The following is a 27,044-nucleotide window of genomic DNA, read 5'->3' as shown; positions in this document are numbered from 1 at the left end:
GTACAGAAAACAGGAGATACTGAGATAATCCCTTAATTTTCGCTGCAAAATGCTTATGACTACAGATTCCATCATTTCACTGCATTCCAGCTGCAGTCGTTCTATCAAAATGCTGCATGTCACTAGAAAGTACCTCGAGTATCCGGTACTTCCGCGCTCTACCTCGCGCGTAGCTTAATAAAAACCTTCTCAAACTTGCTCAAAAATTCGTGCGTTGCCGAAAGCGGCTAACACATTTTTGAAAAGGCAAAGTCACGTGAGGCTTCACCGGAATGCAGGCCCTCCGGTGCTTATGTCAGACCGGTAGACTTATTTGAACTTTCTAACTTGGGGTTTATGGCCATGTTAGAGCCCATTTAAAGTGATGAGCTGATGGAGACGAGATGGGCATTAGGTTGTGCTTTCCAAGACAAATACGGTATTTCCGCAACAACTGAATTCCTTGGGGATATTGGTAGCGCGTGATGTATTCGAGCTAGAGCTATTTGCTGTCTCGATCCTTGCGAGAAATACAGTATCATCGACGTGGTCACACTTGAGAGTAAGTAGTTTTAACAACAGAGATGAGAATTCAGGCCCATCTGTTCAGTATTCCCAATGAATCATTAATGCACAAAGCGTCTTAAAACCTGCCTTGTACGAAATTCTCGCACCTCCTGTTCCCCACACAAACGTTACCTTCTTCTTCCATCTGCTTTGTATGTATGAATGTACTCCGTATGAAATCAACCAGCATCACCAAAAAAATTTCACAACCAACACAAAACTCGCTGCCAGAACTAAACTTCAAAGCTATTTCCCCACTCAGCCTTACAACCAACACCAAGACTCGAACCAACAACACAATCTTTCCTCTTTTTTTAAAAAAATAAATAAATAAATAAATAAAGCCCGAAAATCATTGCCTCCCGCGCCCAAGGACCCGGAATCGCCCCATCCCCAAAATCCACCCAAGCAAAGAAACAAAAAAATCCCATCAAGCAGAAACAAATACAAAAAAAAAAAATGAAATTGCACCCGAATTCAATCCGATCAAAAGAAGCAAAGAATAAGAAGAAGAAAAACAAAAAGCCCTAGACTTTTTTTTTTCTCCCTTTCCTAATCCTCTTTCTATCTCTCTTCCCAATCTCCCAATCATATTGTTCCCCTCAACCAAAAAAGGCAACCATCTTCCCCAATCCAGGATAGATAACAATGAGAGGGACAAAAAAAAAATCTAATCGCAAAGAGGCAAAAAAAAAAAGGGAGCATGAATAAGGGCTTGCGCCGGCTGGGCCCGCCTCCGCTTCAGCTAAAGGTCAGAATTGCCTATTCAAGCAGTTCTGCAGGGCTGATCTATGCCAAAACGTGGATAGTAGGTAAGGGAGGTTGCTTTTTTTTTTTGTCTTTCCTTCTAACCTCAAACAGGCCATTTTGAAGATCACGATTCTCCGTTGTCCGTGCCGCGCACTGACTCGAGCTCGCGAGTAGAGTCTCAGATGGGAAAAGAGAAAATTTACAGCTACATCGAAACATACTTTGTTGGCATTGCAAAATTAGAAAGGAGAAAAAACCTCTGTTGTTCGGCAAGCTAGATTCGTCAGACTCATTTGATGTCTTTGATCGTTTTTTTTTTCTGCCATCAACAAATCATGCCCTCATGTGTCCATTATCATCCGCCCAGCATCATTCTGCCCTGCCTCCCATATCCGCTTCCAACCTCCCAAAGTCCAAACCTGCCCAGACCTGCCACCCAAAAGTGCCAACCTAATTCTCGAGATCACTGTGCCTCAGCATGTGAAATGCCGCATCTCGCTCAAACCATGCCCGAAAGCTGGAACCCTTCCACCTCAGTAGCTAGATCTGAGAGAACTCTCTCTCTCTCTCTCGCATACAAGAGTTCAAAATACTTGCACAAAAGGCCGCCGCCAACGTCCATTCTTGTCGTAATCGATACAGTGCTCAGCCCTCCTTTAACACACGTCATAGACGCTTCGAAATGAGAGGTGCCACAGATACAAAAACGCCTCTAAACCTTCCGGGACTGAGAATAAATAAGTGTAGATCTTGGCAGAGTCAGTGCAGCAAAAAGACTGTGTATCTTTCTGACCGTCTGAGTTGGATCCTCTTTCCCGGTGAATTGAAAAGGCATCAACGTCCACGTAGCTCCAAAATTTGAAACATCGAAAAAGCTCGAAGAGAGAAAAAAAATAAATAAGTAATGCGGGCAAACGCAACATTTGAGTTTAAAAAAAAAAGAACAGATATGGAAAGCATATCAACACGTCATCAACGCCGAATCAGAACATTTGCATAGCGTTATAGCAACATCCTGGAGACGACTCAAGGCCCGAGAATATCTCCAAAGATTGTTGAAGGCTGGGCATAAGCGATTGCAAGCTTTAGCTTATTTCCCAAGAGTCTTTTGACGATACTGCTCATGACTGATGATGAGAGCTGGGAGGCATTCCTGGCTGCGGAGGCATGCCAGAGCCATAAGCCTGATTGCGCTGCACATAGCTTTGGTAAGCCAGAGCCTGCTGAGGATCCATGGGCATATTGGGGGGCATGTAGCCTCCAGGGCCCATGTGAGGGTTCTGTGGCATGCCGGGACGGCTCTGCGGCGGCAAATGGCTGGGAGGCTCTTCAGGAGAGTCAACTTGGTCACCACCATCCACTCCATTTTCACTGCCCGTCGCGGGCTCAGGTGCGTTGAGGCATGCCTATTGAACAGAAGCAGTCAGTGAGAAAGTTTCGAAAAGAAGTGGATGAATGCGTGAAAAGGGTCACTTGGCGGCTGATTCGTCGCGGAATATCCAGCATCTCTAGTGTGGGAAGGATGGAACGGAAAGAAGGACGTTCCGGCGTGATTCGCAGCAACAGCCGTCTGACTAGGGTTGCCATACCTGGATCAAATTCTTGCCCTCAGCCTTGGTAACGAGCGGCTGGAGCTTGGGGGTGGTGAAGGTATAAACAAGGCCCGTCTCGGAGACAACCAGTAGGAGAACTTGAGTGCCTGTCAGGACAGATAACTCATATGCCTATAGAGTAGAGAGAAGATTCATCGTTAGCTGAGAGCTCTTGTGCCTGCAAATTCGGATCTAGCGGAAAGCTAGAATTGACAGCGAATCGCTCATTCTGGTCGTCGTTTGCGCGCGCGCGCGCGTTGACCAAAACAAAGCAGCTTGGAGAAAAGTTGTTTTTTTTTTTTGTGGTGGTTGGAGCGGGGAGGAAGCCTCGACTCGTGTCCGGCGTGATGCATCAGCACATACCTTCTTCATGATGCCCGCCTTGCGCTTGGAAAAGGTGATGTGGCGTCGAGACTTGTCGCTGATGAACTTGATCTCAATCTTGCGACGCTCGCGGCCGCCCTTCTCGTCATCGTCGTCGTCGTCGTCGGCGGCCGGGCGCTGTCGCTTGACGCCGCGGTTCTCGTTGTTCGCGTTGTTGCCATTGCCCACCGAGTGCGCGTCGTCCAGGTCCGTGGGCGACGTCTGGTCGTGCTGGTCGGTGATGTCGGCCATTGTCGAGAAGGGAATCGCGGTTGCAACTGCGACAGCGACTATAAAATGCCAATGCCAATCCTAATCCGAATCCAATCGTCGTCGACTTGTATCACACGGCGCTGGAAAAGGCAACGAGTGGTGGAGATACTGCTTTGAGCGTGGTGCCGATGGATCTATACTGGATCTGGCGGGTTTTTTTTCTTTGGGCGGAGAGGGACAGGCGGTAGAAAAAGGGAACTTGGCCTTCGGTGGCAGAGGGGCCCCAATGCCTAATGGGAGGTGCTGGAGAGCTGGAGCGAGCGCGGCCGGCAAGAGGCCAGTGGGAGGCGGCGGGTGCGCACGGTGGCGGTGCGAAACAGGTGGGCAAGAGGCGCGGAGAGCGAGAGGAATTTAGTGCCACGGGTGCTACTATCGCTGCTTTAGTACGCCCAGCCTGCGCCTGCCCAGAGGCCCCCTATGCCGAGCGCTAGTGCTCTGTCGGGGCGCTTGCAGGCCGGAGGGGTTTTAGTCGGGGTGGAGCGGGTGTTTTTCTCAGCGGCTGCCGTGTGTGGATTTGCCGATGCGACATAGCTTGGAGCTGGCCATTACTAACACCACCTAGTCTGCTGCCATGCCCAGACAGGCAGACAGACACCTTTGGCTGAGCAAGAAACGTGACGGGGCGGCATAGCGCGGCGCGGCTCCTGGTAGCACAGCTCAGCTGCAACGGCCAGCGCGCAACGCCAGCTTCGGCGCTGGCATTTTGGCACCCGGCACCGAAAAAAAGAGCGGGGCTGCGAAATAAAGTCAGCATCCGGGTGGGCCTCTACCGTGCTGATAAGGTGCATCCCAGCACTGTATTCGCCCGGCTCTCCCAGCCTTCATGCTCCCAGTGCTGTTCTTCCAGAGCCTCGACACCAAGCAGTGGATCAGCAAAGCTTCCAATATGGGCCGATTAAGGACATGTATGCACTCCGTACTCCGTGCAGCTGTCTTCCAAAAATCACGCGTTACTAATGCGTAGAATCAGATGGATACCTGTCCAATGTCGAGTGCAGGTATTTGTGTACACTTGTACATAGGTACCTTAGTAGGTAACAACAAGCACAGATGGCCCGTCCCTACGTATATGGTACAGTATCATGGCCGTCTATCTCGCACTCGCTTGTCGTTCGATCTTTACTTTTCCCGCGCGAGCTAATAATACGAAGTAGACAGAAACGAGAAAAAGGTGATGCGCTCAACTAAGGTTAGAGGACAAGGTAAAAAGAAGGGTCAGGTAGGCAAGGTAAAGTGATGAGATCTACGGGACGCTCGCGCCGCCTCTCCATAACGACTAGCCTCTGACAGATCAACCGCAGGGAAATTGACTTTGCTCTTTGTTCTCGTATTGCGGCACGCGAGAGCCACTTTGATGGCTTCCGGGGTTCTGGGTGTTCCGTATCCCACACACCGAAACCGAAAGCGATTAATCTTGACTCGCCCAATCAAGGCTCTGGCCGCTGCTCTGTCTCTCTTTTTCTCTGCCGCTCTGGCTCTCTCACTCGCTGCTTTCGTCACTTGACCAAGATTGGGATTGTGGCTGCATCAGCATGCCGTTGGCTCGCTTGCTTCCACTTCAGCCCTCAGGGGTGAGAGGCTGGACTCGCTTCTCGACCGCCATCCTCCATTATTTAGCCATGTGCAAACCTGGCAAGCACATTGTGGCCGTCAGCATGTCGGGGCCTGTGAACAGGGCCTCCACTCCGATGGTGTCTTGCTGCAGAATGGTGGTCGGCAGATGCAGCAGGGGCTTCCGGAATCCTATTGATCAGAGCCACGGCCAGCATTAGCACCCGTAAGCACGCGGTGGAGTTTGTTCCAGGACGCTTTCGAGAGAGCCGTCAAGGCCAGGGCGCCGCGTAAGTACCGACACACGGCGGCTCTATCAGAATTGCGTGCGAGGCTTGCCCAGGGCCTGTTGCACATGGAATAACAAGATACCTGCTCACCTTATCGACGGATTGTAAGAAGGTGAGACCTGCATTCGACGGCTCGCCGCTTATTATCAGCATCCCCTGCCAGGCTTCGATACTACTGATTTCGATATTGCTAGCACGGCGCTGAAGAAAAACCGCTGCAGGAAAATGTTGCAGAAACGCGCTGAAAAGCCCCTGCGTACTGCATGAATGACATTATGGCTTTCAGGTGCAGCCGCGGCACCGCTGCTATTTTGGCGAACTTTTGTCTAGCCCTTGGGCCTATCACACTACGGAATTGCTCCGTATGTGCCATTCTTCCACTTTTTTTTCGTGAAATTAGGAGGGGAAAGACAGGAAAGAAATGCAGTGGTGCTACAGTAAGTGGCCGTTGCAGCTCCATTCCAGATGCCCAGAAACGCCATTGCCAGTGCTGCTAGGTATTATTGCAGTATGAGTGCCAGTCATGGGGCTGGAAGGCTTTCGCCCTTTTGACGGGGGAGCGACGCGAGGGCTGACGCGAGGCCCTGGACCTTGTTTGTGCTCTGCCGTTCTTTTGGTTCTTGTGCCTTGGCAGCGCTGCTTGGATGGGATGCTGCAGACAGACACTTTCCAGCACACGCGTACCACCCATATCGCAGAGTGCGAGCACGGCCACATCGAGCTGACGGGGGACACGGGCCATGCCAATACCGTCACGGCCCACAGACAAACAGAGACGGGCAGAGAGGCTGCCGGCTTGCTAATACAAGTACGTACCAAGATGCGCAGCTCGATGCAATGCAGATAATCGTCCCCCCAATCCGTCCTAGCGAGAAGCGTGCTCTCGATTCACGCGGATACAGCAGCAAGGCAGCGCCCGTCCGGGCCTGTACAGCATATCAAGCTGGGGGCTGCATTGAAGACTCCCAGCCGTCGGGATGCCTTCATTCCTTCATTTCCAACTTCTACGTACATAGTATGTGCTCCAAGGCACGCCAAGTCACGTTCGCGGCGGCTGTCAGAAAAGCTTGGGGCAGCAGCAGAAATGGGGGCCATTGCCACTTTAGGCAGCTAAAGCAGCAGGGCTGGCCACAGTGCGCGAAGGATTTCTCCAACCACCACGGCCTACCGAATTGTGGCTCCACCAGCCTCTGGCCGCGGCGAATTACAAGCTGCCTGGAGGCATGGGCATGTGCTACGTGCATGTACCTGGAGCCTTGGTGGACGCTCGCTCACATTACCACACTTCTGCTCTGCGCAGAGGAACCGCGTTCTGCTGGTAAGCTGCCATTGCAGCATTTACTTCATGGGGGAACTGGCAGAGCAGCTTGTGCCTACCTCAGAGCCGTCCATTCGGAGTCCTCCGACCACCATTGACGGCTGGACGCGGTGCCTTGGCTGGCTGAGCCAGGCCGAAGCTGCGCTGCCGTGCCGTGCTGTGCTATGCTGTGCTGTGCTGTGCCACCCCAGTCGCAATCCCGTACAGTGCAAGCTCACCGTGCCAACGGGTAGCGAGCAGATTACGGGGCCTATGTCCCCCTTATAAGCATAGGCCGCGGCGGAGAGTTTTGCTAAAGCTGAAGATTGCCAAATTCTCACAGGCCGGATGTTTTTCTCGTTGCCTAAGAAAAGAGGCGACAAGAAAGCAGGCGACAGCCGAGGCGCTGCCTCAGATGTGAGGCCCCATTCGCTTTGCCCTCTTTTCTCTCTTTTTCATCCATCTTCTACCGTGAGAAGCTCCATGGCCAAGCGAGACCAGGCGCGCGGGTGAAGGCCGAAAACGGGGCCTTGTCTAGTGAAACGAGGCTTAGAGCGCTGGATGTCTTTTGTTTCCCTGGCGAGGGCAACAAGCGATAGGATTCTATGGCTAGGGAAAGACACAAGAGTAAATGAGAAAATCAAAGTGAAATGATGCTTCATCTCATGCGGCCGTGCAAAACCAGGCGCGGCGGTGTCTAGATAGAAATAGTCATAATGACAAGACACGCATTGAAGAGACCGCGGCAGCGAAATTGCCAACGAAAATCATCAGCCCATGAATGGACCGCAGCCCAAAACCGCTTCCAAACGCCAAGAACCCGCCGACTGCTCGTTTCCAGGACCCCTCGACGACTCCCCAATCAGGCGACTCAGGGTCCCAATCCGGCCCGCTGATTGGCCACCCGCCCCTGTCCGCGGCGCTTCTGCTTCACCTTTGGCTTCCTGAAACACCGCCCGTTCGAAGGACCTCGACAAGAAACCTGCCCGTCTTCAGAGCCAAGCGCTTGCGTGGGCAAGAGTTTCGTATAGTCTCTTTTCTCTCGTCTTTGGTTTCATTTCTCTCTTGTTTCTCTCTTTCTCTCTCTTTTTTTTTTCTTTTCCCTTTCTCTTCATGCCTGGTGCATGTTCCGTGACTAAACCCATTTTTTTTCCTTAGTTTCCTTTTTCTCTTCTTGCAAGGCTTACTCTCAGACTTTCTCTCTCTCTTCGGAGTCTGCTTCCTTTTTGTAACTGCCGGGCAGTTGAGGTCTGATAGCCAATGCATTCGTTCGACTAATTATTTTTTTTCTCTTTCACTTTTTACTATTCTTGTATAACCGAGCTTAGGTCTTGGTTACTATTATTTTCGAGTTTCACTTTTTGGGAATTTAAGGAAGAGGACTTTAAGACGCCGGTCGTCAAATTCAAGTGACAAACATATAATCGAGAGGGAACGAAAGAAAAGCCGGAATACCGAAAAAACAGCAAAACTTTTCTTCTTTTCGATATATAAAGACAAAAAAAAAAAACAAAGCCTTCAAAATGCCTGACAAGGTCTTCGTCGCCACGGTCATCGCCGACCTCCTGTTCCTCGCCTCCGGCGCCATGGAGCTCGGCTTCTCCATCGCCGCCATGAACCTCAAGGACCAGACTCCCACCGACGGCAGGGACGCCACCCGACACCTGCTCTACCAGCGCTTCCCCTTGGTTGTGGGCATCGTCAACGCAATCTTCATTCTCGTCACGTTCCTCTTCACGGTTCCCGCCATGGCGCTAGTGAAGCGGAGTTTGCTCAAGATCAGCGGCTACATGATCACCGTGTGCGCCGTCTTTTCGCTGGCTGTGGGATTGTACCTTTGGATCATGACGTTGCAGTTGAAGGAGACGTTTTTGCCCGTGTATGAGGACCAAGATTCGTCAATTCAGTCTCTGGTGCAGGTTTCGGTATGGAAAGCTTTTTGCCCCCTATCCCCTATCCCCCCCCCCCCTTTTTTTTTCTCTCATATATACATATATATATGATGTTGTATGAAATATACGCAAGACATTATACTGACATAAACGCAGTTTCAATGTTGCGGCTACCTCAACAGCACAACTCCCGCCTTTGTCACAGACTCTGCCTGTCCCAGCCCTGCCGCGGCCGCTCTTCTGCGCGGATGCTCCACAAACATGGCCAGTTTTGCCAACGCCTTTGTCACTGACCTTTTCACAGCCATCTTTGGCATGGTTGGTACGTGATACCTTTTTTTCTATCCTTTTTTTTTTTTTTTTTCAATCTATATGAAAAATGATGAGCCTTTTTTTATTAGAGAAATATGAGAAAAATAGCTAACTTGGTCCCCGTTAAAAAGGCATCGACGCCCTCCTGATCCTTGCCATCGCCTGTCTCCTCAAGGAGCGCAAGGAAATCGAGCGCTACTACATCATTGATCAGAAGAGAAACTATGGCGGTTTGTAAAGCCAAAAAAAAAGAGGTGAAATGAAACAAAATGTTAAATTAATGATATACAAACTAAACAAACAAAAAAAAGACAACACGCAAAAAAGTCACGGTTACTCTACATCTCTAAAAACTCTTTTTTTTTTAAGACTCAACTTCATATCATGTATGAACAGCTCATCTTGTCAAAATTTTTTATCCATAGCGTTTGCACAAATTTGTTTTTCAAGTCTTACTCTACCTAATTCCCAAAAAGTACTTTTTTAATATGAAACTTCTCTTTCTTTTTTCTCTGAGAAACATGAAAGACTCAGCCACACTCCCATGCCAGAAACAAAGCGTCTTGATGCCTAAAACTAGTAGAAATACATATCGTAATTTAAAATTTTGCTAGAGCAAAAAAATGGGGGAAAAAGAAAAGTATGCATATAAAAATGGCCTCCTGAATATTCTCTTGCAACGTCGCATCCCAATATCTAGCGCAATGCAAGCCCGCCATGAACAAATTAGATTTCCATCGTGGTATAATATAAGTAAATGAAATAGAGGACCCAAAACAAGAAGGGAAAAAAAAAAAAAGAGAGAGAGGCCAGCGTTAGGCTCTCGCTATCTCCAAGAAAAATTCAATCTGGAGATCAAAATGCTCAACACGCCTCGGTCGCTGTCCAGGCAAAACTCCTCAGGGTGAAATTAACAGTCTAAAAGACGCCCTTCCCAAATCACAATCGCATGTATTGTAACAACTTTCTTGTTTTCTTCCTCTTCTTCTTTTCCTTTTTCTAACTCATACATTTGAGTCGTTGGCCCTGCCATCCGAACCTCTTTCCTCTTCCGGGTCATCTCTATAATTTTGACGCGACGGGCTGCTTTCGTTTACCATGCTGCTGTTACCCATAGAAGCACTTCTATTATTACGCCTCAGCCAGTTTAACGAGAATAAGCCACCAAGGGTATCTGAGAAAGCTGAATCCCTCCGAAGATTACGGCGCGCAACCAAACCCGGGAACCCAGTGCTCTTCCTTCGTCGGCGAGTAAACTTTCGAGGAGAAGGATCTGCGCTGGAGCTCGGTTGGCCTGTCAAGCTGACGCCACTCATGACCCTCTTTACAGGCGGTAGCAGCGGCGTTGATTCGGTTCTCATCGGGAGCGTCATCGAGCGGCGCCGCGCTGCAGGCGAGGTTGGCTCATCTTGATCTTGTAGTTCTCCCCAGATTTCGGCCCGCTCCACCCAACCCAGACTCTTCTTGCGCGTCGGTGCCAAAGGAGTGGTATCACCGTGTATCACGGGGAACGTTTGGTACGCCGTAGAGGGCAGCTCCTCATCGACCTCGGCAGCGGCTTCTGGGCCCATTAGTGATTCTTCCTCACCCTCAGTATCGTCAACAAGCCCAAGGCCGGGAGCCAACGAAGACTGACCAACTGCCGGAGCATGCTGCTCGTCGCTTAGACGCCAAGATAGAGCCAAAACGCCCGATAAAAGTATGACGGTGCCCAGGGTGATCAGACAGGCGCGAAGCGTTGAGATGAGGCTCGTCTGGTTGAAGTAAATTAGGCCATCCAAGATGGCAATGATGTTGTATACGCAAAAGACAAGGGGATATAAGACGGAAGTGGAAACTAATTTCAGGCCGCGATGCAAATAGTAAAGCTGGCAAAGGGCTAAAGAAACAAGGGCCAGGACGATGGCCCAAGATTGCCAGCGAAGAAATTGGTTCTTGCCGCCAATTGTCTTGATGAGGAGCTCGACGGCGGATTTCGCAAATAATAGGGAGTGTGCCGAGAGGTCTCCGCTGATGACACCGTAGCTTATGCCACGTATTAGACGGAATCGGGCGTTATGCGACAGGTTGGAGAGATGGGTGGTAACATCTGTAACAACAGCCAACGACACGACAAAGAATGCCTGGAGTATCATCCAAGCAATGAACGGCTTCCGGGCCAGTAGCTCCAACAGCTCATCCAGTTCGTGAGCCGGTGATGGAATGGCTCCAAAGATGGCGATCAAGACTGCTCCGGCGCTGACCAGCAGGGTGCCGCATAGGGACCAACGAGTAAATGGCTCGCTGAGAATAAGCGTCGCGCATATTGAATTGAACACCAGTCCCGCAGCTTGAAGGGTCGAGAGGACGGGTAACGGCAGCGTCGATATCTGGACGGTGCTCCCGAGGATATTCGCAATAACAAACATGCCCATGCCCACCTGCCACCTCCTTCTCCGATATGGCGGCCGGCGAACATCGTGAGGCCCCTTTTCGTCTTCGAGTATATGTGATTTTCGCTGCAAAGTCAGGCCTATGCTTTGAACGCTAGTCGAGATCAGGCCAACGAGGATTCCTAGCTGTGTAGTGTTAGCAAGATGCAATAGCTTGAAACGTCCCACCCCCTTGACTTAGGGACAGATTGAATGCATGTATGCATACAGCTATGCTCCCTCCGGGGGAGATATTCCCAATAGGCCCCATTACGCCGTCTCCAGACCTAAGGTCATCCACCGGTTGATGTTAACAAGAGGACACCCGGTCGTCGCATAGGTATAAGTGCTGTTTGCTGGGCAGCTTGGATATCGAGAATCGAAACAAGGCTATTAAAGGAAGCTGTAAAGCGTTTCGCCCCTGCTTTCCTCCCTATTTCTCGTCGTCGATGGGAGGAAAAGAGAGAAAAGGATGGTGATATAGCTTTCGGGCTGCCGCGACTTCCGTCAGCAGGATGTCACCGAGCGTATAATGGTACTGGACCCGGGTTCGAATCGAGCGCACTCTACTATATCGTTGCAATATGGTGTATACTCGTGATAGACTGTCGTAGCGGAAGGTGCCAGCCCCCCAAAAAACGCGGCTGTGGTCGCAAGTAATTCGTCCGGATAGCGAGACTAAATCAGCTGGGGCCCAACGGGTGAGGCAGCGTGCAGAGAGTTGCGTTGGCGCTCAATAAATCATGCAGAGCCACCTGACGACGTCAAGCGGTATGCGAATGGAGCACCGCGTGCTGAGCTGCAGCGAGGTGCATAACCTCGCTGGGGGGAGAGCTTTGGGCTAAGATGTGGCTGGTGGGGTCATGTGACACTCGTCATCAAACAGAGCTGCCCTGAGGCTGTACTGTATGAGCTACAAGCAGGAGTGCTCCTAATGCCTTATTTTATGAACACAAAAGGGGAAGTCTCATGAACATCTTCGCCATGAATATTCTTCCTTGTATTAATTTAAAGTATTCAACTCCAGAATTACAAGGCTAGCCATACGATATTATGTACTCCATGCTTGTAAACAGACTCCAAAAAGGCCGCCGTTGACAAGGCTGTGGCGGTGCGCGATTCGCGGCTCCAGAAGTAGGTGCGAGGCCGTCCAACGTACCAATAGCGCTACAGCGCTCTCTTAACTCGCTGTAGCGCAGCTCCACACCTGCATCCAAGCAGCAACATCACAGCTCCGAGATATTACGTTCATCCCTCACCTATCCAGAGCTTCACCAACAGACTCTCGACCACCCTCCCATCACATCTTCCATACAGTTGAAAACGGCCCTAAGCCTGTCCGGACCCTCCTAGGCCTTGCCATACCGAGTGCATTCGCAATTGCTTCAACGTCATCACCTCCCCGCCTAGCCAAGATGTCGCAACACGCCTTATCCGACCAGCAGGCAGGTCACCCCAAAGCTATTCGACCCCGAGACGAATACCGTCAATGCTAATCAGAGTCTCCATGCTACAGGTCGACAATGAGCTCCGCAAGATGACCGCCTTCATCAAGCAGGAAGCCATGGAAAAGGCCCGCGAGATCGAGATCAAGGCCAACGAGGAGTTCGAGATCGAAAAGTCAAAGCTCGTCCGCCAGGAGACCGACGCCATCGACACCCAGTACGAGAAGAAGTTCAAGCAAGCCACCATGTCTCAGCAGATCACCCGGTCGACCGTCGCCAACAAGACACGGCTCAAGGTCCTCGGCGCCCGGCAGGAGCTGCTCGACGACATCTTCGACGAGGCGCGGAAGCAGCTCGCCTCGGGGGTCAAGGACAAGGCCAAGTACCAGAAGACGCTGACTGGGCTCGTTCTGGAGGGCTTCTACGCTATGAACGAGCCGGAGGTGCAACTTCGGGCCAAGAAGTCTGACTATGATGCCGTCAAGAAGGCCGTTGAGGAGGCGGCCAAGGAGTACAAGAAGGAGGTTGGCAAGGATGTCTCCGCCACAATTGACGAGTCCAATCCCCTGGATGATTCAATGTACGTTGCAGAGCCGGCCCATTGATGTTCATGAGGCGAGTTGAATTACTAACTTTAATACTCACTGCAGTGCCGGCGGTATCATCATCCTCGGCGGAAAGGGAAAGATTGACATTGACAACACCCTAGAGGCCCGATTGCAGTTGCTAGAACACGCTGCGGCGCCGGCCGTACGAGAGAGCCTATTTGGAAAGAACCCCAACCGCAAATACTACGATTAGATTTACTCCGGCAGTCACTTGGCAACATATATCTTATTACCTTTGATTGGAGAAAAGAGGGAAGGATGTGGGGAGTAGAAGAGAGTAGAGGGGCCAGCATGTTGAAAACTCCGAGGCATGCATTTTGTCGACTTAGTCTGTGCTTTTTTCTAGCTTAGATGTTGTATCATATGTCATTACAAAGCTAAGTTTTTCGTTCTAATCAAATATTCATTGAAGCAAATCCTCAGGCCCGCAGGCCGCCCAATGTATCCTCTCTAAACGCCAAATGTTTCTCACATCCCTCAATGCAATGTCATATAACATTAGGTACAAAAATGCTGTTCTTTTTGTTTTAATCACTTTCTGCTTGCGGCTTGGGTATCTTCTTGAAAAACTTGGCCATGTACTCCTGCTGCTTGGGCAGAGACGCAAGGTCCTCCTGGCCCGGAATATCAAAAATACTCTGCTTCGCCTTTTTGCGCGTCCGAACGGTATTAGATAGGCGTTGCTGGACCCATTCGACAACACTTTTCGCTTCAGTGCGCGTAATCTTCATGCCTGAATCATTAATCTTGCGCCAAATCTCTCTGAGCTTTGTGGCGAGCTCGTCGATATCTTCATTAAACTGCTGGATATCTTCTGGACTGTTTGATTCGGGCGGCGATCCATCATCAACCGCAATATCGAGAATGGTCATCATGGCTTTGAGCTCCGCAAAGTCCGTTTGTGAAGTGATATTGAAATCTTCCTCGCCGAGGCGATTAATGACGTTTCTGACAGTAAACACTATTTCAGGAGACTGGCGACCTAGACTAGGGTCGTCAAACAAGAATGAAATTGCAAGTCTTCTCCGGATTTCATGTGTTCTGATATTGTGAATAGGTAGGCATTGCAAAGCATTCGCTCTAATATGCTGAATCTTGACTGTGGCGTGCAAGGTTGAGCATGCGTCAACACACTAGGTGGATTAGCACTTAGGAGTAGTTGTAAAGAGTACTAGAAAGAGAGCTACTTACAAACGAATCCCATAATGAGCGAGGAATTGCATTGGTTAGCTGTTCGACTGCCTCTTCGTATGCTACTAATAGGTCGATGTTGTAGATCAAAAGCTTATCCATAGACATCCGAAGTAAAGTAAGCGTTGTATAGATGACAGATTCCGTTGATAAATGGTCTGAGACTTCAGATAAAAGAACCAAGAATGACTCCAGACATGACCAGTCGCGATCCTGATATGGCTCTTGATTCAATTTCGAGATGGGTATCTCAGAATCTCGAATTTTGATCTCGTCGGTAGCACCGAGTCGAAGAAAGAGGTCCTCCAATCGCTCAGGAGTCAGGAGCCTTTCCACTTGATCGTGGCAACTGTCGATGATAATACAGTATTCGCGTCTTACAAGGGAAGACCTCTGAATACAGAGCTCATCCAAGATCCACTCGAATAGAGAGTCCGGCAAGCCTCCCTTCTTCGCCAAGATGTTTTGTGGGATGCCAGACGTAAGATTTCGTTCTCTGGCTGCTTGATTGCCTTGAGTTAACAAGTTCCATGGTGAACCTCGAGGAAATTTTGGAACAGGCGAGCTCGGCAGGACTCCGTAGTCTTTCGTAAAGAAACAGTATTGAGGCTGAGACTGTATTGGCTCTGCTCTTTGGACAGCCCTGAGAACTTTGTGAGCATCTTGCCCGCTCTTTTCTTTGACGATATCAGTAAAAGCAAGGTCAAACGCCTCTCCCCGTAGTGGTGATGAGGGCTCAGTCGCGGCATCTGCAGATGCTTTCGCTTTCATAGAGCTTGCATTTAGGGCATTGTCCCGACGTGCATCCTTGGCTAGGGCTTTGAGATCAAATTTGTGTTTGGGTTTATTGGCAAACGGAGACAAAAAAGGTCCTATTGCTGTCCTCTTGGCCTTTGGGGTAGAAAATGAAGCCTGGTTTGCTGGAGGGGTGTGACCGGGCCGTTCTCGCCCCAGAAGAGCTGATAGATCTTCTAGAGAGTCATCCGAGAATCCTTCATCGCCAGCCTCTTCGTCAGATGCGCCGATTTCCAGGGGAGCAACCTTCTTTGCAACAGGTGTAGCCTTGTAGCTGAGCGGCGATGACGGCGCCGGTGGAGACGTATCTCTGAATGATAGCGCCGAGGTCTGGGACGACGGCAATGGCGGAGAGGAAGGCTGGAAGTACGACAGGATGCTCTTATTCCCCTTCGGTTTTCCAGCCATGGCTGGGCAGTTGCCGCGCCTTGTCGGTGATGTCTATCCACTGATGCTGTTGCTATTGTTGTGGCGCTTGATAGCTGACAATCCTTGGGCGCTGAGCTGAGTGAGATGCCCTGAAGTGAGGTTCGTCGTGAAAGCAGAGTCCCACCAGCCAATTAGCGCCCACCTGTTGATGTTTCATGGCGCAGCATCCTGGCTTACCTGATCGCCAGATGTGGCGCAGGCGACGGCCGATCTGGACAGGGAACTTTGGTACATACAGTACTTGTTTTCTTCCCATGTGAGCTCAGCATCGTTCGCCCAAAAGTGCCCGTGCCATTGAAGATCGCCATGTGACTGATCCCTTGGAGATCTACAAGATCCGCACGCAATTTTTCGTATCCTGCCGGGTGCGAGACAAATTCAATTGACAGCAGCCTCTGCCAAGAGCTTTGCTGACATGAGAGACGGTGGCATTAGGCTTTTCAAGTTAGTCTTGTAAATGCAAGGTCCTGCGAACAGACAGCGGGCGAATCCAAGCCGTCATTACGACTACAGTTCTCAGGCAATATCCCACCACCTTAACGTCGAACCTAGGTAGAACGCCAGTCATCACCCACAAAGTCTTTCTAAGCCACTACAGAGTATTTTTTTTTTTTAAGTATTTTGATCTGTCTTTCCAATGGCAAAAAATAGCAAATGCAGGGTAGCAGGCGAGCGGCTACACAACCGTGTTTCAGCTCAATTCGGAGCATGGCAATCCGTTGGTCGACTCTGGAGGATCGGTCTGCCTTGTCCGTTAATCTCCTTTCGGGCTCCGTAATGCTACGCCGTACCTGGAGGATCTCTAGCCATGCCGCAACGTGAGACGCCGCTTGTAGGGCTATGCCCCCTAACACAAACCTTGGACGGGGAATGAAGTGTGTTTTAATGACGACGCGCGATTGCTGACACCCGAACCCGAGATGCTAGTACTACTACTAAGTAGTAGTATGCCACTGGCTACCGAGTGTATCGAGCTATGGCATGGAGGATTGGAGAGGCCAGTGCCACGCGCTAAACAAGACAAATGTCTCTCATTCGAACGTAGTGAAAGAGGCTGGATGTGCATGAGGAACATGCCGCAGCCCCAGCCTCAGTTAAGCTTGAGCAAATGGTACAACCAAAATTTATGTCTCACATGCTCCTTATCACGCAAAAACTTGTAGTACAGAGTACATGAACTTCGGAGTCCACCGTTTGCGAGATCTGATATCCCAGCGAAGGGGTGGAGGCTAATTTCGAAACAACTCTCTGCGCCCCTATGCCAAGTAATTGCGAATAATGGAGTACGTATGCTGGCCAAGCTTCGACAAGCTTTTTCGCGTCTGGACCGGGCAGGGAGTGCGATAGTAGAGATCCAATAAAGTGAGCAAGCAAGGCAGAACGCACGCAGCCAAGCAGGAGAGAAAGTCACAAACCTGGTTCGTCTCCCCTTTCGCAGCCGGACAGTGGTAGGTAGCGGCCAGATCTGCGCGTAGGCAGCTCATGCCATCCCTGAAATTTGGGCTGGGCCTTATTTCGGCTACGCACTCTGGCGGAGAAGGCCTTGTGCCAGTAGGACGAGATACGATGGGATAGCTCAGGACAGTTTCCGGTAACCGGCCGCTTCGAAGACCGCGGGTACCGGCCAGGAACATGAGAGTAGCGACGACGACGGGACTGGAAAGATGGCCAAAGTCCGCGCCAATATTAAGAGCGATGCATCGGGAATATAATTGTATGGGCAGCAGTCCTGTATGCCGGGATCATTTCCAAACTCCGAAATTGACATCTCCAACAGTGGTTGCAAGTGCATCCAGTCTAGGTATTACAGTAGCACGAACAGGCAAGGCCAAGCATTAATACTAAAAAGTAGTACGGAGAACTAGCATGCTAGGCTGCTACTGTACAAGTACAGTATATGCAGTTCAACTGCTGGGTCTTCCGCAGAGGAGTGACTTGCATTGCTCGAACCCCTGGCTGAAGCGACGACTTTCCGTGGAACCCACCCCTGAACAGACCCTCTTGGCGCCATCGCCAAATTTCCCTTCCGTACGAATTAGGTCGGCACGAGGCGGGCAAGCCAGGTTCGGTCTGGCGTGGGAAAGAGGGCTCTCGAAGGAGCGGAGCAAAAAGGCTAGGCCCTCGTTGCTGGGGGTTCGTATACATGGGCGACTGATGCTATTCACGACGCATGTGAGTCGAACCAGCGAGGAGCTTTGGGTGCAGAGCGGCCGCGGCCCCCCAAAAAGGGGTTCTCGCGGCACGGCCACCAATCGTTCTTGAGCTCTCGTCCAAGTCAGCTCCCGTGCTGCGATTTTTATGTGCTAATGTAGAGCTTGCTGCCAACCTGCATTCGCGTGAGCACTTTATTGAGGCTGATGAGAGAGAGCTGCAGTCAAAGGTAGACAATTTCCCAACTTGGCAGTAGCCGATGGAGAATACGGCGCTTGGCATAATACTACAAACAAGCATTCCATGGGACGAAAAATGCGTGGCATTAGCTTGGCGAGAATGTTTGGAGTCGGCGTCAAATACAAGTGCCCACGTGCCTGCAGCATTGTGCAATGCATCATTGTCAAATAGGAAATTGATGGGTATTAGATACTATAAGTGGTAGTATCTATAAGTGGTACATCAAAGCCTCAAGCATGTCGCGCACGCGGCATGTAGCAGCTGTATAGTAGCACGGCGTAAGTGCTGTTTACAAAGTGCTGAGAGTCGTCGTGGCCCCTCCAAAAATAAATAAGGGCCCTCTATTACGCGCGGACTATTGCGAGGCCCATCTCACAGCGGCACTCGTCCGCATCGTATCGCGATAGACAAGGGCCACGACAGGTAATTTGCTGGTGCAGGCCTGAACACTCGCTCTGAACCAGTAGGTACTTGGCACTGGACGAGCACCGCAGAGCACACCCCCACTCGCAGTCCCCTGGGAGGAATCCGCTGTCTCAGCAGTGGACGAGCCCCCTATTCCCGACGAATTGCTGCACGCACTTGAAGATTGCTCGCTGTGGCCAGTGAGGCAAGACACGTCCCTGCGCGGGCACTCGTACATGCATCTGTGTGGCGATGACCTCGGAGCGTAGCGCCAGCCTCTGCCGAACACTCTGCCAGGCGCCTTTCGGCAGCGACTCAGTGACAGCGGCAACACAGAAAACCTTGGAATCAGCTAGCGCCGCTTATTTGGTGATAACTAATTGCGCCCGTCAGTCAACTGCTGCCACAAGGAGCTGACACATCCACGTTGAGGCGGCTTGTGTAAGCAAAGCCACAACCTCGATGACGGAGCCTCGTATTTACGGCGTTTTCTGCCCCTCCTAGCCTTGGTTTTACCCGCTGCTTCGCTGCTTCAGCGGCTCCCGTGGTGGTGCAGACACTGCCTCCTCCTCCGCCAGGCTCTTAATTTAGGCTGTGCGGAGCGCCTCATGACAATTGGGGCTGTCGTACACTCCGTAGTCGATCAGGAGGCGTCGACGCCACAGTTTAAAAAAGATGGAGGAACGACAAAGACAAAAAAAAAAAAAAGCCAATGAGGCTAAACAGGAAGAAGGAAAATTTTAAAAATTTCTTTAATGTCTGGGCCTGCTAGCGCGAGTCTGGCACTCCGCGGACAGGCTTACCAAACAAAGCAGCCCGCCTTTGAAGCATTGCAGATGGATGCATCCCGTGTTGCGTGCAGGTAGCGATTTTGACGCAGCTCCTGCTTGTAATAGGAACGTGGTACCTGTAGCGCAGGCTGAGGACATCCCTGCCGGTGGCTGGTTAGGTACCTCCAGCCCGCTGGCCATCCGGTGCTTCAGGCAAGTCAAGAGCCAGAAACCAGGGGCTCAAGTCCGTATTCCGTGCATCTTGTCCGTACGGCCTTGGAAGTACCTCGCTGGGTGCTCTACCTCTGCCGGACATAAAGTGCTGCTGTCCTCCGTGCACAGTGGGCGCCGCCTTATTCCGGGGAGGGGCCCGCACTCCACCGCCCGACAAAGCAATGCTGCAAAAGCGTTGCGTGAACAGTACACGCAGCGATTGGCGAAAGAATTGAGGCATGCATTACTCGTGGGACATGGGCCAGGAACTGTCGTGATTAGCCCACAGTAGGTGGTACAAATATAGGTACTAGGCAGTAGGCACGCTTCAAGGGGTCAGGGCGATCTGGCCTCTGGATCGCTGTCTTAGCAATCACCCGTGCTCCGTGCCGTCGGCGCAGAATCGCAATGCTCGCGGACGGACAAGGCCGTGGCCGAGGTGCAGGAGAGCTCAAAGGAAAAGAAGCGGAAAAGCGAAGAGGCTACGAGGCCGGATCTGCTGCTACTGCACACCGGTGCACGTTTGGATGTGCTGAGCGAGATAGTATTGCCTACAGTAGAGTAGTGTGAGCAGCGGCTGCTGCATCCAAGTACAATCAGGGCGTGCGGCACTAGGCGCGATGACGACGTTGCGCTGATGCACCGATTTAGAAGGCCCAGCAACATGGATTACACACAGCCGGTCCGTCACCTGTGTAGGTACTGGCCGCTAGGGGATACCTTGGGGAACGGTGCGGACTCATCGGCGAGCAAGTCCCCATGCTGACCAATTTCGTGGCCATGCATATTCTCGCAGCTCCAGGTATGGACTGCAGAGACAGAGACACGGCCAGAGACAGAAGAAGCGCCAGCCCCCCCAGCATGCGCTAAACCCGCTGCACCCTCTTCTTCTCCTTCGCATTCCCCTTCTGATACTCTCTTCTCTTTTTTTACGACATCCTCTGGTGTGGGGTTCGAATATCGTCGTGTTTGCGCCATCGGATTCGGTCGGTCGGATGGTCCGGGAACTAAGCCAGTCCAACGTCAACAGCGCGCCGTAACCTCCGCTAAAGGCTACATGTACTTTTTTTTCCCGTCACCCAGCCCACGTTACAGGCGATACTAGTAGATCCATCTATACCTTACCCTTTCACTTTCCTTCCTGCTCCTGCACTATTCTCCGCCTCCCTCATCCTCCAACTTCATTGTCGCCCGCGACGACACGTGCATCATCGACGTCCTTTGTCGAGCCCCGGTGCGCTTCAGCCTCTGCACCTCAACGGGTCCCTTCTCCTGTCTCGCGACTTTCCTCTCCCGCAAACGCTCGCTCGCTGCTCGCCTCGAAGCGTGCCCTCGACCCTGGGCCGTGTCTGTTCCCCCCCGATCGTGTTCGTCGAACCTCCTAATATCGATTACCTCGAAGCGACTATTCCATCGTTGGCTCCGTCACTCGTTTTGACGCCGAATCTTCCAATTCCCGACCTGGCTGGCCATTCACGGCTGAACGGGCGATTGCCCGCGACATCGCAGCCACAATGAGCGACTCAGTGCCGCCGCCGCCGCCTCCTCCAGCGGAAGGCAGCAGCAGCCCCAAATCGAAGCTGACCAAGACGCAGAGGGCAAGATGGGCTACCCGAAAGATGACGGTCAAGAGCAGCGCGACGAAACGCATGTCGCTGCTCAATCGCATGCAGCACAACAGGACGACTTCCAGCGCCAGTGAGAAGCGCCGCAGCGGACGAGGCGGTGCCCCAGAGCAGAACCCTGGCGGTGATGATGGTCGAGACGATCAGGACATCAAGCCTACCGGAGAAACCACCGCCCAGTCCGATGACGGCTCTAATGACGACAAGGAGAATCGCCAACTGTACTTCAACTTGCCGCTCCCCGATGACATGCTGGAAGAAGGCCACCCCATCGCCGAGTACCCGCGAAACAAGATTCGAACTGCCAAGTACACTCCTCTCTCGTTCATTCCAAAGAACATTTGGTTTCAATTTCACAACATTGCCAACATCTTTTTCTTGTTCACGATCATCTTAGGTGTAAGTATATCTGTCAAACCTTTAATTCGTCCTAGTTTCGCCTTCAACCCTATCTAACTTGAAGAATCTTTTTATTTAACTCTTGTATAGGCCTTCTCCATTTTCGGCACTGTTAACCCAGGACTGAACGCCGTTCCCCTTATTGTTATCGTTGCTCTTACCTCCGTCAAGGATGCCATCGAAGACTACCGGAGAACCATGCTCGACAACGAACTGAACAATGCCCCTGTCCATCGTCTTCATAACTGGAACAACGTCAACGTCGAAGAGGACAATGTATCCGCCTGGAGAAGATTTAAGAAAGCTAATTCGAGATTTTTCGGGCGCATCTGGTGGGCTATTCAGAGCACATGGTCCAAGAAGGCTCAGGCTGAGCGCCAGAGACGCAAAATGCCCGTCATCGAAGACGAACCCCGAGCCTCGATTGAATCTGTCCGCACTAGGAGAACGCATCGTGAATCCATGGCATCACCGTTTGAACGCCGCGAGTCCTACATCTCTAACCCGGATGATATTCAGATGACGCCTGTTTCTTCACCTACTCCTAACGCCATCCAGTTCGAACCCGATGAGGAGGACGTGAAACGAGCCTCGGCCCTTGCTATCATGAAGTCGGATTTGATCAACTATGATATCGAACCTAAAGGTGCCCGCTTTGGAAAGGATACCTGGAAAAACCTGATGGTCGGAGATTTCGTGCGTATCTACAAGGATGATGAGCTCCCTGCTGATGTCATCATCCTATCCACCTCCGACCCCGACGGCGCTTGCTATGTCGAAACGAAAAACCTGGACGGCGAAACCAACCTCAAGGTTCGACAGGCTCTCCGCTGCGGCCGTGGCATTAAACATGCCCGTGACTGCGAGCGTGCCCAGTTCCGCATCGAGAGCGAGGAGCCTCAACCTAATTTGTACAAGTACAACGGTGCTATTAGATGGCAGCAAAAGATCCCCGGATATCTGGATGAAGAGCCTGAAGAGATGACCGAGGCCATCACCATTGACAACTTGATGCTACGTGGCTGCAACCTGCGAAACACCGAATGGATCTTGGGCGTTGTCATCTTCACCGGACACGACACCAAAATCATGATGAACGCTGGTTTGACACCTAGCAAGCGATCGCGCATTGCCCGTGAAATGAACTGGACCGTTATTATCAACTTTATTATCCTCTCCATCATGTGTTTGCTTGCGGCTATCATCAACGGTGTGGCCTGGTCTAGAACGGATGCCTCACTGTATTTCTTTGACTTTGGCTCCATTGGCGGAAGTCCTGGTGTCACTGGTTTCGTCACCTTCTGGGCAGCAATCATCGTCTTCCAGAACTTGATCCCCATTTCCCTATACATTACTCTGGAAATTATTCGAACCTTGCAGGCAATTTTCATCTACAGCGATGTGCAAATGTATTACGAGCCGATCGATCAACCTTGTGTCCCTAAAACTTGGAACATCTCCGATGATGTTGGACAGATCGAGTACATCTTCTCGGACAAAACGGGAACTCTTACCCAAAACGTCATGGAGTTCAAGAAAGCTACGATCAACGGACAGCCATACGGTGAAGCCTGGACCGAAGCCCAAGCCGGTATGCAGAAGCGCCTTGGTGTCGATATCGAAAAGGAAACTGAGAGGATTCTTGGCGAGATCGCTGAAGCTAAAGTGCAAGCGCTCATTGGCCTCCGCAAAATTCATGACAATCCTTATCTCCATGACGATGCTGTCACCTTTATTGCCCCCGACTTTGTTGCCGATTTAGCTGGTCATCATGGAACCGAGCAACAGCAAGCCAACGAAAACTTCATGCTCGCTCTGGCTCTTTGCCACACCGTGATAGCCGAACGCACTCCTGGTGATCCGCCAATCATGAACTTCAAGGCGCAATCTCCCGATGAAGAAGCTTTGGTTGCTACCGCCCGCGACATGGGTTTCACTGTACTGGGTAACAATTCGGATGGCATCAATGTCAATGTTATGGGCGAGGATCGTCACTACCCGCTTCTCAACACCATCGAGTTTAACTCCACTAGAAAGCGAATGAGTACCATTATCCGCATGCCTGACGGTCGAATTATGCTGTTTTGCAAGGGTGCCGACTCCGTCATCTACGCTCGGCTCAAGAGAGGCGAGCAAAAGGAACTGCGACAGGTCACTGCCGAGCACTTGGAAATGTTTGCTCGCGAGGGTCTGCGTACCTTGTGTATCGCCCAAAAGGAGCTCACTGAACAGGAGTACCGTACTTGGAAAAAGGAACACGATATCGCCGCTGCCGCTCTTGAAGACCGTGAGGAGAAGCTTGAGGCCGTCGCCGAGCTCATTGAGCAGGATCTTATGCTTCTTGGTGGTACCGCTATCGAAGATCGTCTCCAAGATGGCGTTCCCGACACTATTCAGCTGCTGGGCGAGGCCGGTATCAAACTCTGGGTTTTGACTGGCGACAAGGTCGAGACTGCTATCAACATTGGTTTCTCCTGTAACTTGCTCAACAACGACATGGAGCTAATTCACATTAAGGTCGAAGAGGACGCTGCTGAAGGCGTAGGTGCCGAAGATGTCTTCATTGGTCTCATCGAAAAGTCTCTGGACGAGAATCTGCGAACATTTGGCTTGACTGGTAACGACGAAGATCTTGCTGCTGCTATGAAGAACCACGAGCCCCCGGCTCCCACGCATGGATTGGTCATTGATGGTTTCACCCTTAGATGGGCCTTGAATGAGCGCCTGATGCAAAAGTTCCTTCTGCTCTGCAAGCAGTGCCGCTCTGTTCTGTGCTGCCGTGTCAGCCCTGCGCAAAAAGCCGCTGTCGTTTCCATGGTCAAGAACGGACTGGATGTCATGACCTTGTCCATTGGTGACGGCGCCAACGATGTTGCCATGATTCAAGAGGCTGATGTCGGTGTTGGTATTGCTGGTGTCGAAGGTCGACAGGCTGCCATGTCTTCTGACTATGCAATTGCGCAGTTCCGGTTCTTGCAACGCCTGGTGCTCGTTCATGGACGTTGGTCGTACCGTCGCTTGGGAGAGTCTATTCCAAACTTCTTCTACAAGAACTTGGTCTGGACTTTCAGCATCTTCTGGTTCTCCATCTACACCAACTTTGATATGACATACCTCTTTGACTACACCTACATTCTGATGTTTAATCTGTTCTTCACTTCGGTGCCAGTTGCCATTATGGGTGTTCTTGATCAGGACGTCTCGGATGCCGTCTCGTTGGCCGTGCCGCAATTGTATCGCCGTGGTATTGAACGCTTGGAATGGACACAGAAGAAGTTTTGGTTAGTCCCCCCTCCCTCTTCTCTTTTCTTTAAACTTCTTGAGGCACAATGTATCTTTTACTGACAATTCCATAGGTTGTACATGCTTGACGGTGTTTATCAGTCCATCATGGTTTTCTACATCCCGTACTTACTATTTATGCCTGCACGACCTGTGACCGAAAACGGATTGGTTATTGATGATAGATTCCGCCTTGGAGTATATATCGCGCACCCCGCTGTTCTGACGATCAACGCCTACATTCTGATGAACACCTATCGATGGGATTGGCTCATGCTACTCATTGTTTTCCTCAGTGACATCTTCATCTTCTTCTGGACGGGCATTTACACATCATTTACTTCATCTGACCAGTTTTATGGAGCGGCCAAGGAAATATATGGAGAGGCCACTTTCTGGGCTGTCTTTGTGCTTGTCCCTGTCATCTGCCTCTTCCCAAGATTTGTCATCAAGTCTATCCAGAAGGTCTTCTTCCCTTATGATGTCGACATTGTTCGAGAGCAGGAAAGGCTGGGTGCCTTTGCTCACCTGAACGCAGAGAGCAAATCGATTGATGCAGTCAGCGACGAAAAGAGCCAGAAATCCAAGTCATCCGGCAGCTCGCGGGGAAATCACAACCAATATGCTAGCGTTGATGAGGATTTGCGCCCAATATACCCCCCCTCAACAGTGACACGAACGACCACGCAAATCGGCCACAGCCAGACTGGCAGCGACAGCACGAATTACACCGGCAACCGCTACTCTATGGAAGCGCCAGCGACTCGCTACTCTCTCGAAGTACCGACGACTACGCGGCCAAGCATGGATCGGGCGAGACCGTCATATGATCGTATGCGACAATCCATGGACCGCATACGGTATAGCTACGAGGCGAGCAGCGACTTTACCTCTGCTGCAAGGCTGTCTCGTATCGAATCAAGCCAGTCACATGCAGCCGCAGGTCTAGGTGCAAGATTGCGTGGGCTGTCATTAACCAAGAGCGCCAATGTATAGGCACGGAACTGGAGTGCTTCAGGAAAATTCCCTTCGTTGTATATCTGCATTACGACCAGTCTCCTTACCCCCTACTTCTCCGTTTGTTCTAATTGTTTTTAAAATGTTCCCGACGCATGATGCTTGATATTCAAGCAACTGTATTAAGGCATTCATGCTTTTGATGATTTGCATGAGCGATCTATGAATTGCTACCCCTATAACCATTTCTGTTAACGACACCCTGCGTTCAGGCGCGCATTGAGACGCCCAGTTGCTTTTCTGTCGCGGTGCATATCAATGCTGTAACGCCTGCAAACAATTATGAAGCCTGCCCGCCGTGGCAGAAGGAGAAGAAAGAAAGAAAGGAGAAAGAAGAGCCGAAAGAGACGTGGTTGTCTGGACCTTCTTTATACAGAGAGGAGGCTTGATATTTGCATGGCGTTTGAAAAGGAAACGGGAGATTATGGGATTGTTTTACCTCTTTTTTTGGCTTTTTACCCTTTTCTTTGTTTGGTTGAACGATGCATTATATTTCTTTTTCTTTTTCTGCTTCCACTGCTTTTTCTTCACTATATTTTCCTTCAATCCTGTTTTTCCCGCACTGTTTTTCGCTTCCTTCATTTCTGGCCTTTTTTCTGCATTCTAGAGATGAGTAGCGACGCAAACCCTCCCATTCCCTCAAAGAGTATATTTCCCCCTTTATCATTACTATTATAACAACATATTGTGCGTTTGATTGCACGGACGGAGTAAGAGACGGGAAAGAGCGAGGAGGTTGAAGAGAGACAGTCCTTTTTATTTATTCCTTTTTTTCTTGGTTGCTTTCTTTTTCTTGAATGTTTGTAAGTGTATTAAGAAGAGCAAATGCACACAAAGCTGCTTTTGCTTTGGAAAGGGGGCTTGGCGTTGGGCAAGGTGGCTCGAGAGAGAGATTGGCCCCGAATAAAGCCTGGATATGATGTGTGTGGTGGTTGTGGCATGGATTTTAGTTATTAGTAACAAGTAGTAACTTTTGTTTCCTTTGCGAGGTGGAAATTGAAGAAGCTTTTTATATATACACATGCATGCATTTTAATGACGGCTTTGCATTATCATATTTTCTCTCTGTGAGGTTGGTAGTCCGTGGATGTAGTTGAAGCTGATTTTCCGATTATGAACATGCGTATATACTGTCCATATACAAGTTGAAGCACTGCAGTCTTATTGGACAATGCCTCTTGACAGGGTGCCTGACTA

The 27,044-nt window shown here is 50.7% G+C and overlaps 6 protein-coding genes across 6 annotated transcripts; 3 read left to right on the top strand and 3 right to left on the bottom strand.

Annotated features, from left to right (window-relative positions):
- Nucleotides 1–2,417: 2,417 nt before the first annotated feature.
- Nucleotides 2,418–3,503, bottom strand: TrAFT101_002544 (uncharacterized protein; the record flags this gene model as incomplete). Its single annotated transcript, XM_024898763.2, has 3 exons — nt 2,418–2,702; nt 2,886–3,020; nt 3,252–3,503. The coding sequence occupies 3 exons, from the start codon at nt 3,501–3,503 to the stop codon at nt 2,418–2,420; spliced, it is 672 nt and encodes a 223-aa protein (XP_024763657.2).
- A 4,682-nt stretch (nt 3,504–8,185) lies between these two features.
- TrAFT101_002543 (uncharacterized protein) lies at nt 8,186–9,104 on the top strand (the record flags this gene model as incomplete). The annotated part of the gene is made up of 3 exons (XM_024909481.2): nt 8,186–8,587; nt 8,711–8,876; nt 8,998–9,104. The coding sequence occupies 3 exons, from the start codon at nt 8,186–8,188 to the stop codon at nt 9,102–9,104; spliced, it is 675 nt and encodes a 224-aa protein (XP_024763655.1).
- A 163-nt stretch (nt 9,105–9,267) lies between these two features.
- Nucleotides 9,268–12,069, bottom strand: TrAFT101_002542 (uncharacterized protein). Its single transcript, XM_024909480.2, has 2 exons — nt 11,507–12,069; nt 9,268–11,424 (listed from the first exon to the last, which is right to left on the bottom strand). The coding sequence occupies exons 1-2, from the start codon at nt 11,546–11,548 to the stop codon at nt 9,871–9,873; spliced, it is 1,596 nt and encodes a 531-aa protein (XP_024763654.1). The 5' UTR covers nt 11,549–12,069; the 3' UTR covers nt 9,268–9,870.
- A 355-nt stretch (nt 12,070–12,424) lies between these two features.
- On the top strand, nt 12,425–13,743 carry VMA4 (V-ATPase V1 sector subunit E). The gene is made up of 3 exons (XM_024910910.2): nt 12,425–12,722; nt 12,794–13,302; nt 13,373–13,743. Exons 1-3 carry the CDS (start codon nt 12,693–12,695, stop codon nt 13,521–13,523), a joined length of 690 nt encoding a protein of 229 aa, XP_024763653.2. The 5' UTR covers nt 12,425–12,692; the 3' UTR covers nt 13,524–13,743.
- TrAFT101_002540 (uncharacterized protein) lies at nt 13,634–15,883 on the bottom strand. Its single transcript, XM_024906377.2, has 2 exons — nt 14,522–15,883; nt 13,634–14,463 (listed from the first exon to the last, which is right to left on the bottom strand). The coding sequence occupies exons 1-2, from the start codon at nt 15,722–15,724 to the stop codon at nt 13,858–13,860; spliced, it is 1,809 nt and encodes a 602-aa protein (XP_024763652.1). The 5' UTR covers nt 15,725–15,883; the 3' UTR covers nt 13,634–13,857.
- A 4,488-nt stretch (nt 15,884–20,371) lies between these two features.
- Nucleotides 20,372–26,890, top strand: TrAFT101_002539 (uncharacterized protein). The gene is made up of 3 exons (XM_024909479.2): nt 20,372–21,548; nt 21,639–24,829; nt 24,905–26,890. The coding sequence occupies exons 1-3, from the start codon at nt 21,039–21,041 to the stop codon at nt 25,824–25,826; spliced, it is 4,623 nt and encodes a 1,540-aa protein (XP_024763651.1). The 5' UTR covers nt 20,372–21,038; the 3' UTR covers nt 25,827–26,890.
- Nucleotides 26,891–27,044: the final 154 nt, after the last annotated feature.

This window comes from Trichoderma asperellum, chromosome 2 (assembly GCF_020647865.1).
Source record: "Trichoderma asperellum chromosome 2, complete sequence".
NCBI classification, from domain to species: domain Eukaryota; kingdom Fungi; phylum Ascomycota; class Sordariomycetes; order Hypocreales; family Hypocreaceae; genus Trichoderma; species Trichoderma asperellum.
Note: the sequence above shows the minus strand (reverse complement) of the source record. Positions and strands in the feature narration are given on the sequence as shown.